This window comes from Pristis pectinata, chromosome 24 (assembly GCF_009764475.1).
Source record: "Pristis pectinata isolate sPriPec2 chromosome 24, sPriPec2.1.pri, whole genome shotgun sequence".
Classification (NCBI taxonomy): Eukaryota; Metazoa; Chordata; class Chondrichthyes; order Rhinopristiformes; family Pristidae; genus Pristis; species Pristis pectinata.
The window spans coordinates 3,669,391-3,689,147 of record NC_067428.1 but is presented as its reverse complement, the minus strand read 5'-3'; the positions used below and the strand labels follow the sequence as shown (position 1 = coordinate 3,689,147).

General features: G+C 44.1%; 1 protein-coding gene across 1 annotated transcript in view; it reads left to right on the top strand.

Annotated features, from left to right (window-relative positions):
* Positions 1-14,749, top strand: part of LOC127582606 (AP-1 complex subunit mu-1) — a 94,079-nt gene extending 79,330 nt beyond the window's left edge. The window contains exon 12 of the mRNA XM_052038044.1: positions 11,409-14,749. Coding sequence (XP_051894004.1) covers positions 11,409-11,431 — 23 coding nt within the window. The 3' untranslated portion in view covers positions 11,432-14,749. The remainder of the gene's footprint in view (positions 1-11,408) is intronic.
* The last annotated feature ends 5,008 nt before the right edge of the window (positions 14,750-19,757 follow it).

The following is a 19,757-nucleotide window of genomic DNA, read 5'->3' as shown; positions in this document are numbered from 1 at the left end:
ACTGAGAAAGGAAGTTAAAGAGTCAACCACACTGGTGGCCTAGAGTCAGACATAGGCCAAGCCAGGTTATGATGGCAGATTTCCTTCCCTGGAATAAATGACATTAGTGAACCAGATGCGTCTTTATTATTATCTTTAAGTTCATGGTTACCATTACTGAAAATAGCTTTAATTCCATATCCACTTGAATTTAAATTTGCCAGCTACCATGTTGGGATTTGAATTTGCCTCCCTGGGTCAGTAATGAGTAACTCTGGCTGATAATCCAATGAATCAGCTGCTGGGGTGCTCTATTCTGCTATTTCCATTGCAAATAAAGGTCTGTGGCTGTGACTCGCTCTCTGTCCCAGTTGCGCAATGCTTCTTTGGAATCAGTGGATATAAGATGGGTTGAACTTCTTAGCCATAATGACAGTAATCTATCAAACTCAGCTGAGTTGTTCATTGCAATTAACATCTCAACAGGTATTTTTTCTGTGGACTGTAACACCTTAGCAACCACGAGAAATTATTACTAAAATATTTATTATATCATCTCCTTTTCTCCGATTACCACTTAATGCACTAGAAGCAATTTGAGGTTTATTGCATCTGTAATTTGTGTTGCGCCACACTGGAGGATGAAAGGTTTGAATGTTAAGTACTTGCAGACCTATGTTGATTCTGTTCTCCATCGTCTTATCTCATGGCTGGTTATCCATGATATTTTCATTCTTGGTGTCACACGCTGCCTCTCTCCTTCCAGATTTTAAATTTTAACTATTTCCTTTGCCTTCAGAGCTTTCCTCTATCTCTACAAATTTCACCACTTGCACCCCTATTACTGACCTTTTGTATTGTCATTTACCTTTTTCCAGGTCTCCAGAAATGACTCCATCTCCTCTGTCTTTAGAAACTTTCACCAAAACCACAGATTGTGTAGCCATTGCTAACTTCTGACTTTCCCGCACAATCCAACATCCAACTGTAATCTTTTCTGCTTTATGGGACCCAACTGAAGCTGGACAGAAAGGAGGGCATATCTCAGGCCAAAGGTGGCATTTCAGCAAACTTGTAAATAACATGGAAATCAAAAAGTACTGCTCTGGTCTCTTGCTTCCTCTTCCTAGCCCCGAAGAATATATTATACACTCCAAAAATGTCCAAACTTGCTAAGTGCATGGCGTGATGTACAGTATTTTGGCATTGATTTTCCCGCTGTGCAGTGCCGCATATGTTCTGCAGTTTGACTCACAAAATGCCTTTGCCATCCTGCACTTTCGACCACAGGATTTGTTTTTATTTATTCATGTAATGTAGACAAAACCAGCGATTTCAGCATCTATTACCCAACCCAAACTTCACATTTCGAATCTTGGGGATTCAAAACCAAAGCGGAAAATGATGGAAATACTCAGCAAGGGTCTTTTTCATTCATGGTTGGGATCTGGTTGTCGCTGGCAAGGTCAGCAATTGGTGCCCCTTCCTTAGAGTCGTAGAGCAATACAGCATGGATACAGGCCCTTCTGCCCAACCAGTTCATACCAACCAGTGTTTCCATTCCTTATTCCCCCTGAGAGGATGGTGAGCCTTGAACCACTGCAGCCCTTCTGATAAAATGCTCTGGGGCTGTTAGGGAGGGAGTTCTAGAATTTACATGCAGTGACGGAGAAGGACCAGCGGTATATCTCCAAGTCAGGGTGGTGTGTAACTCAGAGGGGAATTTGCAGGTGGTGGTAGTCCCATGCATCTGGTGCCCTTGCCCTAGTTGATTGTCAAGGGAAATTTCTCTCAGAGTAACATGGGTGGCCAACTGGTGGATTTTGTAGATGGTACATGCTGCAGCCACCATTTGGTATTTACGGTAGTTGATAGGGTGCTGGCATACAGGAAGGAGATGGAGATTCTAGTGGCATGGTGTCAAGACAACAACCTATCCCTCTATGTCAGTAAAATGAAGGAGCTGTTCATTGACTTCAGGAAGCTGGGCAGAGCACACGCCCCAGTCTGTATCAATGGTGCTGAGGTGGAGATGATTGAGACCTTCATGTTCCCAGGTGTAAATATCACCTATGGTGTGTCCTGGTCCAGCCACGTGGATGCTACAACCAAGAAAGTTCACCAGCGCCTCCACTTCCTCAGAAGGCTAAGGAAATTCGGCATGTCCCCAATGACTTTTACCAAGTTTTATAGATGTACCATAGAAAGCATCCTATCTGGATGCTTCACAGCTGGGTGTGACACTGCTCTGCCTGAGACCATAAGAAACTGAACGCAGCCCAGTCCATCACGCAGACCAGCCTCCTCTCCATTGACTCCGTCTACGCTTCCCACTGCCTTGAGAAAGCGGCCAATGTAATCGAGGACCACTCCTACCCGGTCATTCTCTCTTCTCCTCTCCCATTGAGCAGAAGATACAAAAGGTAGAAAGCAAAGATTGTACCAACAGACTCGAGAACAGCTTCTATCCAGCTGTTATCAGACTCTTGAACAGACCTCTCATACGCTAAAGACGAACTCTTGATCTCCCAATCTATCTCATCGCAGCCCTTGCACTTTATTTGTTTACCTGCACTGCACTTTCTCTGTGCACTACACTATAGTCTGCATTCTGTTTTGCTTTCTGCTACTTCAATGTACTTATGTATGGCATGATCTGGCTAGATGACATGCAAGTAAAAGCTTTGCACTGTATCTCAGTACATGTGTGACAATAATAAAACCAATACCAATTAAGTCAGCTGTTTTGACCTGGATGATATTGAACTTCTTGAGAATTGTTGGCACTGCTGTTACCCAGCCAAATGGAGAGTATTCCATTGTGCTCCTGAATTGTGCTTGGTGGATAGGGAAGGCCTTGGAGTGTCAGGAGGTGAATCAGCACTAGTGTAGAGGGCAGGCACAGTAGTGTAGCGGTTAGCGTAACACTTTACAGCACCAGCCACCCAGGTTCAATTCCGGCCACTGCCTGTAAGGAGCTTGTACGTTCTCCCCATGTGTCTGTGTGGGTTTCCTATGGGTGCTCTGGTTTCCTCCCACATTCCAAAAGACGTACGGGTTAGGAAGTTGTGGGCACGCTATGTTGGTGCCGGAAGTGTGGCGACACTTGCGGGCTGCCCCCAGAGCACTCTACGCAAAAGATGCATTTCACTGTGTGTTTCGATGTACATGTGACTAATAAAGATATTTTATCTTTGGATGCCAGCTTTTGATTTGCCCTTATAGGCACTGTTGAGTTTCTGCTCATCAGTCAAGAGCAGTGACCCCACCCACCCCGGACATTCTCTCTTCTCCCCACTCCCATCAGGCAGAAGATACAAAAGCCTGAAAGCATGTATCACCAGGCTCACGGATAGCTGCTATCCCGCTGTTATAAGACTATTGAATGGTCCCTTAGTACAATAAGATGGACTCTTGACCTCACAATTTACTTTGTTATGACCTTGCACCTCATTGTCTACCTGCAATGCACTTTCTCTGTAGCTGTTACACCTTATTCTGCATTCTGTTATTGTTTTACCCTGTACTACCTCAGTGCACTGTGTAATGAATTGACCTGTATGAACATTATGCAGGACAGATTTTTCACTGTACCTCTACGTGACAATAATACACCAATTCCAATGGTAGTACCATTGAAGGTCAAGGGTAGGTGGTTAGATGCTCATTTGTTGGAGGTGATCTTTACCCAGCACTTTTCAAACATAGAACAGTACAGCACAGGAACAGGCGCTTGGCCCACGATGTACCAAACTAATTAAATGCCCAAGTAAGCTAGCCCCTTCTGGCTACGCTGTCCATAGCCCTCCATTCTCTGCACTGTCAGGTGCCTGTCTAAGGGCCTTTTAAACACGTCTATCCACACCATCCCTGATAAATAGTTCAACTCTGTTTCCACCCCCTCCCCCCACCTCTTTTACCTCCCTCTCTATCATTTCTAATAAAACATCAAAACCCTGGAACATTAAGCATCCAGTCCTGTCTCTCTCCCGACCAAGTCTCTGTAATGGCCACAGCACCGCAGTTCCATGTACTGATCCATCACCCTTGCCCTTAACACTGCTAGCATTAAAATAAACACACTTCATTCCAGGCACCCATCGCTCTGTGTTTAAAAAGAAAACTTGCCGCGCACATTCCCTTTGAACTTACTCCCTCTCACCTTAAACACATGACCTCTAGTATTAGACACTTCAACCCTGGGAAAATAATACTGGCTGTCTACTCCATCTATGCCTCTCATAATCTTATAAACCTCTATCTTGTCTCCCTTCAGCCTCTGCCGCTCCAGAGAAAACAACCCAAGCTTGTTCAGCCTGTCCTTATGGCACTATAATCCAGGAGGCATCCTGGTAAACCTCGTCTGCACCCTCCCCAAAGCCTCCACATCTTTCATATAATGGAGTGACCAGAATTGAATGCAGTATTCCAGATGCAGCTTAATAAAGTTTTATAAAGCTGCAGCATAACTTCCTGACTCTTGAACTCAGTGCCTGGGCTAACGAAGGCAAGCATGCCATATGCCTTCTATACCACCCTATTAACCTGTGCAGCCATTTTCAGGGAACTATGGACTTGGACCCCAAGATCCCTCTGTACATCAACACTGTTAAGGGTCCTGCCATTAACTGTCTACTGTCCCTTTAGATTTGATCTCCCAAAGTGCAACAGCTCACAGTTGGCAGGATTAAACTCCATCTGCCATTTCTCCGCCCATATCTGCATCTGATCTATATCCTGCTGTATCCTCTGGCAATCATCCACACTATCCAAAATGCTGCCAATCTTTGTGAACTTACTAACCCACCCATCGGCGTATTCATTCAGGTCATTTATATATATCACAAACAGCAGAAGTCCCGTATGGATCCCAGCAGAACACCATTAGCCACGGACTTCCAGCCAGAATAGGTCCCACTGACCATTACACCCTGTCTTCTGTGGGCAAGCCAAACGGCCAAGTCACCATTAATCCCATGCATCTTAATCTTCTGGATGAGCCTACCATGAGGAACGTTGTCAAACGCCTGACTAAAATCCACGTAGACAACATCCACAGCTCTACCTTCGTCAATCACCTTTGTCACCTCCTCGAAAATCTCAATCAAGTTAGTAAGATGTGACTTGCCCCGCACAAAGCCATGCTGACTGTTCCTAATTAGGCCACAGTTTTCCAAATGCTCATAAATCCTATCCCTAAGAATCCTCACCAGTAGCTTCCCTACCATTGACATGAGATTCTTGGATCTATAGTTTCCAGGATCATCCCTATTTCACTTCTTGAACAACGAAACTACATTAGCTACTTGCCGTTCGTCTGGGACCTCATCAGAGGACTAGAGAGGATGCAAAGATCTTGGTGAAGGCCCCAGCAATCTCATCTCTTGCCTCTCTCAATAACCTGAGGTATATCCCATCAGGCCCTGGGGACATCCATCTCAAGAGGCCCAACACTACCTCTTTCTTTATCCCAATATAACCTAGCACGTTAGCATGCTCCACATTAATCTCACTATCTTCCATGTCCTTCTCCTTGGTAAATACTGACACAAAGTACTCATTTAGGACCTCGCCCACATCCTCCACCTCCAAGCATATGTTCCCTCCTTTATCCTTGAGTGGTCCTACCCTCTCTCTAGTTATCCTCTTGTTCTTGATGTATGTATAGAAAGCCAACACTCCTGAACAGGTTGCCCCTGCCTCAGAAGAGGTTCCGATGATCCAAGAACCTGAAATCCTGCCCCTACACCAGCTCCTCAGCCATTCATCCATATGTTCTATCTTTCTATTCCTGCCCTGACTAGCACGCGACACTGGGAGTAATCCAGAAACTTTTGCCACACTTAGTTCCACACTTTTGTTGTACAGGTGTTACCTGTCATTTATCAGCTCATGTCTGAATTTTGTCCACCTGTTATTGTATGTGGGCATGGACTGCTTCATTTGCTGGGGAACTGCAAATGGATTTGAACATTGTGCAATCATCAGTGAACATCCTCGCTTCTGAATCCATGATAGAAGGAAGGTCATTGATGAAGCAGCTGAAGATCATTGAACCTAGGTGATCACCCGGAGGAACTGGTACGGTACGGTATGGTGGCAGCACAGTAGCGTAGTGGTTAGCGTGACGCTATTACAGCACCAGCGATCGGGGTTTGATTCCCGTCGCTGTCTGTAAGGAGTTTGTACGTCCTCCCGTGTCTGCATGGGTTTCCTCCAGGTGCTCCAGTTTCCTCCCACATTCTAAAAGACGTACGGGTAGGTCAATTTGGGTTTAAAATGGGCTGCGCGGACTCGTTGGGCCAGAAGGGCCTGTTACCACGCTGTAAATAAAATTTCAAAAATTTTTAAGAAACTGGTCCTCCAAAACCCTAAGGCAACTACATCCACCACCACCCTTTTTGTGAGGTGTGACACTGGCCACTGGTGTGTTTTTGCTTTGCCCATTGACTTCACTTTGACCAGACCTCCTTGATGCAACACTTGATCAAATGCTTCTGTGATGTCAAGGTCAGTTACTCTCAGCTCACCTCTAGTTTAAGCTCTGGTCCATTTTAGGATCTAGGCTGTGACGAGGACTAAAGTGGTTTTGGCAAAACCCAACCTGGGCATCAGTGAGCAATCGGCACGGTAGTGTAGTGGTTAGGGTAACGCTATTACAGCGCCAGCAATCCAGGTTCAACTCCCACCGCTGTCTGTTAGGAGTTTGTACATTCTCCTTGTGACTGCACGGGTTTCCTCCAGGTGTTCCAGTTTCCTCCCACGTTCCAAAGACATGCGGGTTAGTAGGTTAACATGGATGTAATTGGGCGGCGTGGGCTCGTTGGGCCAGAAGGGCCTGTTACCGTGCTGTACAAATAAAGTTTAAGTTTAAAGGTTTAAGTCATTAGTGAATAAATGCTGCTTGACTGCACTGTTGTTGAAGCTTCTATGATTTGCTGGTCATTGAGAATAGACTGGGCAGTATTTAGCCAGATTGGATTTGCTCTGCCTTCTGTGAACAGGTCACACCTGGGTACTTTTCCACATAGTCAGGCAGGTGCCAGTGCTGTAACTATGTGAGAACAGCTTGGCTAGTGATGCAGCTGGTTCTGGAGCACAGGTCTTCAAGAGCACAGGTCTTCAATACCACAGCTGCGATGTTGTCTAGTTCAGTAGCCTTTGTTGTACCAGGCGTATTCTATGGAGAGAGAAATAAAATTCATATTTAGGATCACTGACTTTTCACTAGGAAGCAACAGCAAAGCTGAGAAAAATCGGGTTGAAGAACGATAGTCTGTGATTGTGGGGGGAGAGGGGAAAGTGGACAAAAATGATGATATTTACTGTAAATAAGGTAACAGAGCAAGAAGGAAAGTGGTTGAGAAAGAGCTGTACATGATTAAAGTACTGCTAATTTATTGTCCATTTTTTTTAAAAACTTGCTAAATTTTAAATTGAATGTTCACTACTTCAAAATAACACCAAGCTCAAATGTTACAGCTGGTTTTCCTCTGTGCTCTGGATGATGGGATGTGGATTTACACAATTACAGTTGGCCTTTGCTGACCTGTTGGTCTGTTGCTCCAATAAGTGGGGATGATAAATTTCCCCAGAGTCTCTTGGCTGCTGATGATTTCAATTCACTTGTTCTGCCCTCAAATGAGTTTAACCTGGCAAGCAACACCAGTATGGGTGGCCATCTTCTCCACTTGCCTATCCTCAAGTGGCTGTGTAAAGGAACTGGATGTGTTTTATGTTGGGTGCATAAAATGGCATCATCGTTAAAATATTCTCCATGTAATTTTGAAAATATGTTTATAAATTGAGAAAAAATGTTCAAAAATCCTATATATCCAATGTGGGAACACTGCAGGATGGTCTGAAAAAGGCCAAAGATGGGAAACGATGAACGATCCAAACGTCGTTACAGAGGAGCAGATTTATAAAGGATGTCCTTTGTATAAGGTGCAAGCATTTTAAATAGGTAGTGCTTCCCCTCATTAAGACGTGAGAATTAGGGTTTGTCTGGCAGTGTAACACCCATACATTCTTTCATAATGTCACGTACTCTCGAGTTTAGTAAAGGCTACTAATTACTTGTCATGATTATGTATATAAAAATCCAAATAACCAGCAAGTGACTCCTCTTCTAAACATCTGCAGATGCTAGAATCTAGAGCAATACACTGTGCTGGAGGAACTCAGCAGGTCAGGCAGCATCTGTGAAGGGAAATAAACAGTCAACGTTTCAGGTCGAGACCCTTCATCAGGACCTCTTCTAAACACACTGTGAATGCACGGCTGTGTTTTCTTTATCTATGTACGTTCCAACATCTGATACCAGCCTATCATCACTCTCTCTCTACTGTCACTCGATCCTCACCACCTCTGCTCCTGCTCATTCCCCCTCCCACCTCTCATGAATGCTGAAAGCTCTGTCACAGAAAATGTGGAAGTCTTCAGTGCTGCTCTGGGGATATAATGCTGTGTGTTTATGATGTGGAATCACTGAACAGGAATTTGCTGTATTCCTAGTAACTCTTCTGGAACTCTTTAAATGGAATGAGAGGGATTGTAGCCAAACTATGTACACCACAGTACTGCCTGTATTCCCATGGCAGGAGCTCTTGTGGATTACAATGGGCTTGTTTGTAAGTTAGTTTGCAAATGTAGTGAAATACAATTCGAGCAGAGCAGAAGTTTTAAAGGGATGAAGTGGGTGTGGCTGAGTTACTGAATGTGTTCGGTACATCGGTCTTCACCAAGGAAGAAGGTGAAGTGTTTGCATGAGATCTGTGTAGGCATCTGACAGAAAAGAGTTTTGTAGGGCTTTAGGGAGAGAGTGGAGGTTTGGGACGAGCTGGATTGCTGTTGCATGGAGCCATTACAGATTTAACAGGCGAAATGGCCTCGGGGTGCCGCAGCATGCAGTGATTCTGCAGGAGCTGTTTGCCAGGTCATTTGCACATCTAAGATAGTTACCCAGGCGATGGTTGAAGGAAACTTGGGTTGGCTCTGGTATTCTTAATCTATATGCCAGTTTACTCTTAATTTGAAGATCTGCAAATGGCGAAAAAAGTGAAGCTATTGAAGAGGATGCAGTTATTGGACACAGCCTGCATTGCTCTAGATGAGGGATACTTGGCCCGAAGTGGCTTGTGTGTCCATGTGGCTCCATTAAGTTTTTGTTTTGTATGTAAAGCTCACGCATCACACAGACATACAAAGCAAAGCCTCTGGGGCAAGTAAATGGAAATTGGTGTGCTTTAGGGGAGATTGTCCTGCCAGCAGCTGAAATGATCTGTTGGGAAAATCCCTTTGATCCGACCACAGAGAGGAAACTATTTCAGATGGCGTTCGTGAGAATGCACACAAACTGGATACAGATGTAAGTGTGTAGGAGGAGATCTTATTAAAAGACATACAACTTTACAAATGTAGACATCCTGCTTAAGGAAAAATCCTTATTTCTTGGTAATATCCTTGACCAATTTTTGTCTGCATATTCCCAACCTCACATCACATATACACACATGTGTGTGTGTAGTTACCTGGTGCAGGTGCTTCTATTCAGTTAGTGGGCTGGTGGCTGCCTCAGTCTTCCTTTCTCCTTCCCTCTCCCACCTCTATCCCTACCCCACCACCTTCAATCAGCTTGCTGGCCTCTGAAGCATAGGAACTACGACAGCTGTAACTGTCTGAAGTCTGATCTCCTTCTGACCGAGAGGAGGTGAGCAACTTGCACTCAATCTGTCCATCAAACCTATTGTCCTGGCTGTGTTGCCCGTTCCAGAATGCAGGCCATAAATTATATGGACAGGTAGGATCAACTCAATGTCGGTGATCTTATCAAAGTGTTGGACGGATGTTATATACTAGACTAGGGAAGGTGTATTCTTGGGTGAAGGAAGAACTGAATTGGTGAGGGGAGTGGGAGTCGTAATCTTAAAATTAGACCTGGTCTTTCAAAGTGAGTATTGGGAAGCAATGTTTCTTACCCAGGGTAGTGGTAATGTTGAACCCTCTTCCCCAAGGCTGTGCATGGAGAGAGAACTAGAGATAGATGCTTGCTAGACTGGGCAATAAATGGGCATAGTGTCAAGACAATGAGTTACGATGTAGATCAATCATCTGATTTACTGGGTTTGAGGGCTGAAAGACATTCATTTCTACTTCCATCTTTCCAGAATGCTGCAGTTACCTAATCTCATTTCTCGCTAGAAATAATCCATCGCAGAGACCTCAATTATCAATTCTTACGGCTAGCAGCGAGTTAATCCAAACAGATTCTATTACCTTGCGTATATTGCAACTTGCTTGTGATATACTTGTAGTGCAGGGCAGTGGACTCCTTATTTGAGCGAGCTTGCTGTGATTTTTGGTAGACATATACAAAGTTTTTTTTAACAATTGCTGAAAAACTTTGGAAATTGCTAATCGAGAACTTGCTGAACGTAGCTTCCAATTTTGAATTTGTCAGCAATGTTATTTGAGATGTTATTCATAAATAAGGTGAGGAAACAATGGAGCGTGGAGTTGCTTCCCAATCCATGTACCAAACATTTCCAGTTGGTTGCAGCACTTTATACTGAGGTTTTGAGCTTTAATTGAGCACTGTATACTGTACTGCTGTGATAGTTGTACTTTACATGCTGACAGTGAAATTAAGGGTAAGGGGCAAATTTGTGCCAATTGGGACTGTGTTGTCATTTTGCACATGATCCCCTGCATCCCAGAAGGAAAAGAGAGCCATGAGGGTTTGACCTCCAGTCTGTGCTGAGTTGCCTGATTTGGTCAAGGTACAGTGAGCTGGAACATTGTGGAACATGGGCATAGTGTCAAGATAATGAGTTATGATGTAGATCAATCATCTGATTTACTGGGTTTGAGGGATTTACTGGTACAGTGTGCTGTGCTAGTATTCACTGTGCAGGAATTACAAGGATGCAAGAATTTCCTGGGTGAGTTGTGCTTGTCTGTTGTTGCCTGCAGGATAAAAAAAAAGACAGTTTTTATGAGGACCAAAAGCAAAGTTTGTATCAATCACAAAATACAGCCCAGAGCAACAGAAGCTGTGAACGTAAGTTACAGTCTTGACTTTAGATATAATGTGCGTGGGTAAAGTCCATCGCATTTGCTTCGCACTTGATTAGAATGATGAACGGATGGTATTAGCATGGGGTGTAGTGTCATGTAGCCGCAGATCTGTGAAAGAAGCAGCTTTTCTGTTTCTCTTGGTTTCCAGTTGAACCTGTAGAGAGTAATAGAGTGTTATCTAATGTAGTGCAGACCTCATGTTTATAAAAGTTATTATAAAGTATGCAGCTTGCAGTCTACATTTTGCAAGGTAGTATTTCGTTACATATTCTGAACCATACACCCTTTCATTTGGGTTCTGTGCAAATGTTCATGGCACCTTTTAATCCTCTATTCCCCTCATTTTGTAGACTACCAGCTACGGACACAGTGAAGCAAGATGGCAGCTGAACATTGACTGGGAGAAGAGATCCAATTCAGTGGATTGTGTAAAAGTGTTAAGTGTATTCATCATGTTTCAGGTCACTGTCAGAGCAATGACTTTCATGAAGAAGGTAAAGCATGTTAAATGCACTCATTCATGGACTGAAAGGAAAACAGGCACGGTTTGTCCCCTTATCGCTACCCCTCCATCCCGATGCCAGCGCCAAATCTTCCCCTTGCTCCTTGGTCCCTATGAATAGGTAGACTAAGTTTTTCAACTTTCTCTCTGAGCACCTGAACATCAGCCTGAACTTCAGCTTGAACTTTGAGTGCTCATTTTGAATGTTCTTGATGGGTTCAAACTTTGTTCTCTTTGCTCAGCAGTTGTGTATTGATGCGAGTGGGATTTTCATTGCCTGAAAGTTATGCTCTATGTGTATTGTTTTGTCTCGATCCCCAAGTGCTGAATTAAAATCGAACACCCATAGTCATGATGGTCTCCAAGGGGAGTTGCCATTTCTTTAAACCCCATTTAATGTTAGGCAGGCACAAAGGAAAATCACCCACAAAACTAAGAAGAGCACATATCTGTCCTCACAAGTATGAAAATGTGCTCCAGGTTTCCTCCAAGTATTTGTTTTGTTGTAGAACTACAACAATATTCATAGTTATTATGCAACAGCTATCCCCTGAAGTTTAGGAGCTGGCATTACTTTCCATTTGTTGGAGCCCATTCAAATTGGCCAATAGACAGTGGACTTTGAATTCTGCAATCTGTTTCCCACGCCAACTGCCGCAATGAATTGCAGCTACCCGGGGCAGACCCACTTCACCGCAGAATGACCAGTGCTTTCCTCTCTCAGTCTCTTTCTTTCTCTCTCTCGCTCGCTATTTCACTTGCTATCTCTCTCTCTTGCACTCACATTCTCTCTTCCTCGGTCCCCTCTCCCAGTGTTGCTCCCTATAGCGCTCTCTCTCTCTCGCACTCTTGCTCACGCTCTCTCTCGCTCGCACACTCTCGCACTCTCACTCGCGCTCTCTCTCTCTCTCACTTGCACGCTCGCACTCTCTCTCTCTCTCTCTCTCTCTCCCGCTCGCACGCTCTCTCAGTCCTCTCTCTCTCTTCCTCGGTCCTCTCCCTCCCAGTGTTGCTCCCCATAGCGCTCGGTCTCTCTCGCTGTTCCTCTGTCCCCACCCCCCAGTGACACTCCCCATCACACCCCTTTTCTGCCCATCAGGTCTGCCTGTCAATATCCAATATCCAAGCCCTGCCCATCCTTATCTCCAGGAAAGAAGTGAATTAATTTTGATTTTAGAAGAAAGCAGTATTAAATTTATTTTTGTCGTACCATTAACACTGCTGTGTGCATCCACAGTCAGGACAATGCCATCCTGCTGAGAGCTGATTGTGGACTCTTTCTCAGTACAAACCAATAATAGATCTAAACCAAAGGCCCTTAAACAACAGGGAACACCAGCTGGCTCAGATAGCAGGTCATTTCAAAGGAAATGTTGTCAACAGTTGTATCTTTTGTATGTTACTGTGTTTTTAGTTATATATGTGTCTAATACTGTATAGAATGTTTAAAGACAGTGTTAGAAAGGGTACTATTGATCAGCAGATCTGATCATTGAACCTTAAGGGTACTATTGCTGGGCTAGACTGCATTATCCAGCACCACCATGACTGTGCACAAGACTGGCCATGGAAGCAGGGATCCACTAAGTTTGCGATTCCTCTGCTAGCTGAATAGCCAACTTGAGGCCGCACTTGGGTGAGACAATGGCAAGCTGCTGCTGGTGTAGCACCGTGAGCCAGCACTGATCAGTATGTGCTACCTTGTGAAAACAAACATAGGCATGGGGATGTTGGGATATTACCAGCCTCTGCTCAGATACCCTCCACAGGCACAGCTTTTCGATACTCATCCACTTACAATGCTCTGGAAGGCTCTCTGTCCTTGAAGGAATTAACCCTGTAAAAGCAAAATCTTCCCGAGAATTGGAAAGGAAAGGGAAGAATCACTTTTGATGTCAGGAGGTGTATGTGTATTTCTCAATAGTGTGTTTGTAAATCTTTGTCCTTGAGTGTTAGTCAAAGGTGTCCTTCAGCAAGTTGGCAGCACTGAGGCAGAGATGTGCTCGGTGCTGCATCTGGTGGTGACCTTGAGCCGTAAGGGATAGGTATACCTGTGGCCAAGTGCAACGCACTCCAAAGCAACCTGGAGGGATAGTGAAAGTCTCAGGACACCGGGAGCTATATGTATCGAGCCTCTGCCTCCAGCATTGGAGTATTTTGATCTGGTCTACATATAATTATTTTATTCCTATTCCTTTTATTAAAAAACTATATCAAAAAGAATTTCTTTAGAGTCCTACAATTTTCCTACAAGTTGTTTTTGTTTTTTTTTCTTGGGGTGACATCTTTACCCAAGACCATGAAGCCCCAAACTCTGCTATCCTTAAACCTGCCCTTGAATGTCATTGCAGAGTGGGGCAGTCAACTTTCAGCTGCTGCTTCTCACTGCAGGTGGTAGCTGTTTGGTAAAAGATTCCTTTGTATGAACTGCTGTTTTCCTTTACTTTCTGCACCCGGAGTGAGCCAAAGGTGCATCCACAGTGCCAATTCTTGTTGCTGGCTGGTAATTGGATTGGCCATTCCTACAACAGTAATGCCACAAGGCAATGAATGTCAATGTGTGATTCCATATTTTCTAAAGGAAAAATCAGGCAGCATCACTGGCCCTGCAGACTTCAGGATGAACATGGATATATGTTAGCACTGCTTGGAATGTGAGGCGGCTCTGTGGTAGTCAATGGATAATTTGTTAGCACTGAATGCCATGCCTCATAAACCCTGCAGCTTTGTTTAGTTCCACTTTTGTGTGGTGGATCACCAGAGAAATGAGGGGCTCTTCTGGTGATCTCTTCATCTCATTTGAACTCTGTTAATTCTAAAGAAACCATTTTGTGTGTTGACTATCCTGTAAAAAGGTTTGTGCCTGTGGTGGATAACTTGAACAGTTGCAGTATGTAAACATGAGTGGTGGTGGAAGGTATACCTGTGGCCAAGTGCAACGCAATCCAAAGCAACCTGGAGGGATAGTGAAAGTCTCAGGACACAGGGAGCTATATGTATCGAGCCTCTGCCTCCAGCATTGGAGTATGTTGATCTGGTCTACATATTATTTTATCCCTATTCCTTTTATTAAAAAACTATATCAAAAAGAATTTCTTTAGAGTCCTACAATTTTCCTACAAGTTGTTTTTGTGTTTTTTTTTCTTGGGGTGACATCTTTACCCAAGACCATGAAGCCCCAAACTCTGCTATCCTTAAACCTGCCCTTGAATGTCATTGCAGAGTGGGGCCGTCTTTACGAACGTTAAGGCCGGAAGCAGCTTGTTGATGAGGCATGGCTGTTCTCTGGACTTGCCTGCTTGGGGAAGGTTATTAATGGAATAAGCTACTCATTTACATTGGAGCCATCTCACTCCTGAGAGCCCTAATTTGGATTATGTGTGAAAACCAAAGTCCTCTAATGCACCAAAGCCAATCAATCATTTGACTTAGCTGCTCCCTGCCTGAAACCCGGAGCAAGCTTTTATACTGGTCAGGAAGCACTCCTTCACGGCTCCGGGTGCCAAACGCCTCTGCACCATGCCCGTCACTTCGAGAGGCATTTGTAGAGAAGAGATTTCTAAACAGTGTCAATGTCATCATTGTCTCCCTACCCTAACCCCTCCAGCTGCTGACAATACAAGGCAAAAAGGCACTGCCAGTTTGTGAGATTGCCGACTGCCCTTTCAATTTAGCCTTGTGAACTCTTTTTCTTTCTCTCCCTTCTCCCCCCTCCCTCCCTCTCTCCCCTCCCTTTCCTTAATGTGCCAAGTAAACTTGAGCAGAAGATGCAATTGGTGTTAAGTCCACAACATTGGTTCTCCTGTGAGCTTTGATAGCTCCAGAGGATGGATGGTCCTCAGATTGTGTTCCTTTTGTAAAACTGTTCAAATGCCTGAATAAACCAATTAGATGCCACTCATTAGCTTTCTTAAGCACTTTCCTTTCCCTGCCTGTTACAGATGTTGTGTTCATTTGCCTTCATTTGTGGTGTCAATTTATCATATTCTTTACATCACTAATAATAAAAAGTAACCACAACGTTCAGTCTGGAGTGTGTGCTTTTACATGACAGTTGTAAACAAGATGCAGCCAAGTAACAATGTGACCTATGCGAACAAATTGATGTGATCACAACCCCGCACAGCCTTCAGAATATTATAATGTAAGAACATTATTGTATGCTTTCACTATTGAGCTTATGACAAAAAGGCAATGCTGAGGATGCTGGAAATTTGAAATTAAACAGAAGACGCTGGCAACTTTCCAGGTCAGCTGGCATATGTTGAGAGAGAAAGCCAGTTAACGTTTCAGGTCAGTGACTCCTCATCAGAACTGAAAGTGTACACTGTGCCCTTGGGCAATGCGAATGTGCACACTTTGTAACTTCTCTTGCTTTTTACATTTCTCTATAATTAGTAGCTTAGAATTTACATAAATGTCCATTGTTCGCCCTTCTCATTAACCAGGGGTAAACTGGAAAATGTATTCCTGGAAATCAGAACAATTCATGTCTCGGCTAAATACATCTCAGCAATTTTCATGTACCCTTTTGATCACCACCTGCAGTTTTTCTCTATAGAATGTTATGTCCTTGCAGCAGCTGGACCATTTGTAGTGTTGTGGTTTGCTTAAGAAGCAATGATGCATGTTCTAGAAGTTGGGAGAATTTCTAGAGATCTTTCTAAATAAGGCTTGGCAGCTAAGGCACAAGATTCTCACTTGAATTCCAGACCTTTTGTGATAAAGGCCATGGTTCCGTTCACATTTCTGATTGCTTTTAGTTCCTGTGTACTAACATTTAGTGAACTGTGTACTTATGAGACCCCATAATCACTTGTAGCTTCACACATAGTTTCTCATAAAGGTGGTAACGATCAATAAAATGTGTGTCTGAGGGCAGGTGTGAATTGGAGAGGGTGAATGAAATCTGAAATTACCCAAAGACAGGGTGAGAGCAAATAAACTGCTGGGGCGACCTGACGCAAGGATGGAATGGTGACTAACTGAAATGGTTGAATTCAGCACTGAGTGCAGAAAGTACGCTGTACCTGGTCTGAAGATGAGGTGCTGTTCTCCAAGGTTAGGTTGAGCTTTGTTCAAACAATGTATCAGAATCAGGTTTATTATCACTGACATACGTCGTGAAATGTGTTGTTTTGCGGCAGCTGTACAGTGCAAGACACAAAAATTGCTCTAAGTTACAAAAATAAATAGTGCAAAAGAGAAATATTGAAGTAGTGTTCATGGACCATTCAGAAATCTGATGGCAGAGGGGAAGAAGCTGTTCCTGAAATGTTGAGTGTGGGTCTTCAGGCTCCTGTACCTCCTCCCCGATGGTAGTAACATGAAGAAGGCATGTCCCAGGTGGTAAGGGTCCTTAATGATAGATGATGCCTTCTTGAGGCCCTGCCTCTTGAAGATGTCCTCAATGATGGGGAGGGTTGTACCCATGATGGAGCTGGCTGAGTCTACAACCCTCTGCAGCCTCTTTCAATCCTGCACATTGGAGCCTCCATACCAGGCGGTGATGCAACCAGTCAGAATGCTCTGCACCGTACATCTGTAGAAATTTGCAAGATGTTGAGGTCAGTGGGGGGTGGAGAATTACAAAGTGATAGGAGAATGGACCTGGAGGTGTTCTGCAAAGTGGTCACTCAGTCAGTGTCTGGTCCCAGCAATGTGTAGGAGGTAATCTTCAGAGAAGGTATTAGAGTTCTCTTTTCAATACTGTACTAGTAGTGTAGGTCTGTATTTTGTAATCAAGTCTCAAGTGGGACTTGAATCCACAGTCTTCTGACTGCAAGGTGAAGCAGCGACGGGCATCCCTCCCCCTAACCAAATTGAATATAGAAGGAATTAAATCTATCGGGGTGAAGTATTTGGGTTTGTTGGCTGGAGAACACCAGAGATGAATTTTATAACAATCAGGACCTGCCTGAGTTGACAGCTTGCATCTGGAGCCAAATCCTTACTTGAACCAAGAACACAACCCAGTTAAATTTGTTCACCATTATATTTATTACAGAAACATCTGGAGTTCCTTTGTGTTAACACCATAGATGTCTCCCTTTTACAGCACAGATTCAGCCCATTCAACCCAAATTCTACATCACTAAGAGGCACACCAGCCTCCATCAACCCCAAGCCCCTTCTGTCTGCATTAATCAAATTTTCCCTCAAATGTTCCCTCCACCACTGCACCAAGAAGCAAGCTCCATGTCCTCACGTGGCCTTGCATTTGTAGTTCAGCTAGTGCAGGTTCTGGTTGGCAATGCATCACGACCATGGAGCGTTGTGAGACAAACCGCCCATGCTTGGTAGAGGGATGTACTGCACATTCCTTACGGCATAGAAGGCTACCATTCAACAAACTCCAAGGTGGAGTACAAGGTAAATGGCACGATTCTGGACAGTGTAGCGGAGCAGAGGGATCTGGGGGTTCATATCCACAGATCACTGAAAGTTGCCTCGCAGGTGGATAGGGTAGTTAAGAAAGCTTATGGGATGTTAGCTTTCATAAGTCGTGGGATTGAGTTTTAAGAGCCACGAAGTGATGATGCAGCTTTACAAAACTCTGGTTAGGCCACACTTGGAGTACTGTGTCCAGTTCTGGTCGCCTCATTATAAGAAGGATGTGGAAGCATTGGAAAGGGTGCAGAGGAGATTTACCAGGATGCTGCCTGGATTAGAGAGTATGGATTGTGAGGAGAGACTAAAGGAGCTAGGGCTGTTCTCATTGGAGAGGAGGAGGATGAGAGGAGACATGATAGAGGTATACAAGATATTGAGAGGAATAGCTAGAGTGGACAGCCAGCGCCTCTTTCCCAGGGCACCAATGCTCAAAACAAGAGGGCATGGCTTTAAGGTAATGGGTGGGAAGTTCAAGGGTGATGTCAGAGGGAGGTTTTTCACCCAGAGAGTGGTTGGTGCATGGAATGCGCTGCCTGGGGCGGTGGTGGAGGCTGATACATTGGACAAGTTCAAGAGATTGTTAGATAAGCATATGGAGGAATTTAAATTAGAGGGATATGTGGGAGGAAGGGGTTAGATAGTCTTAGGTGTGGTTTGAAGGGCGGCACAACATGGTGGGCCGAAGGGCCTGTATTGTGCCGTATTGTTCTATGGTTCTATGGATCCATCCAGTCAATCCCATTTCCCCCAAAATATCCCGTAGCCTTATTCTCCCCACATTCCCATCAACTCCCCAGATTCTACAACACCTCGGAACAATTTACAGCGGCCAATTAACCTACAAACACACTCATTTTTCAGGGATGTGGGAGGAAACTGGAGCACCCGGAGAAAACCCACACAGTAACAGTCCAAACTTCACACAGCACCGGAGGTCAGGATTGAACCGGGGTCTCTGGAGCTGTGAGGCAGCGGGCTCCATTTGCTGTGGCTACTGTGCTGTCCTAGAAGGCAAAGTTCTTGTTTTATATATTTATGGACACCATTGCTCTGGTGATGGGCAATCCTTGGTCCCCTTTGCAGTGAGAATGAAGAACAAAAACATCTGAAGAAAAAAGACAAGTAGACAGATTGATGCTCCTTTCCAACAGGCTAAATTAATTTATTTTTTAATTCAGCAGAGTCAAAGTGATTTGTCCTCTGTTGCATCCAAGGCAGGGGCTTGAGCTCTTTTAGAATGGAGGAAGCAAATTTATATCCACGACATGGTTGATTTTACTAATTAGTAATTTTATAGTCTACAGATGACCCCCACGTTACAAGGCGGTTGTGTTCCCAGAAAAAAGTTCCTAGCGCCATTTTCGCTTGTGCAAAGCTGCATCATCTGTGCCTGCGTCAAGAAACACAAACTGAAAAATAATAATTTTGTTTCTTTATTTATCTTTTCTCACAAATTCGGTAAGAGCAAATTTTATTCTATATCTCAAATTTTTGGGCAGTGATTTGTGAATTCTCTAAGGGTGAGTTTCGGTATTTGATTCCGAGACTACATATTCACCACACAGAGTGCAGAGGGATTTTAGTGCCAGTACCAAATATTGTGTTACTGAGTGGCACCACTTGGATTAAAGGGCACAAAATCTGTAAACTCATTCAATATCATTCTGCAACAGCTCGTACAAGGCCTGTTCTCCACTTTGGTCACACACCTTCAGCAAGCCCCGTTGCTGTGAATGCACACTGCTGATGGGTGAGCCATTTCCCCTTCAAAGCAGTCTTGTAATAATGTTCCCAAATATCCAAG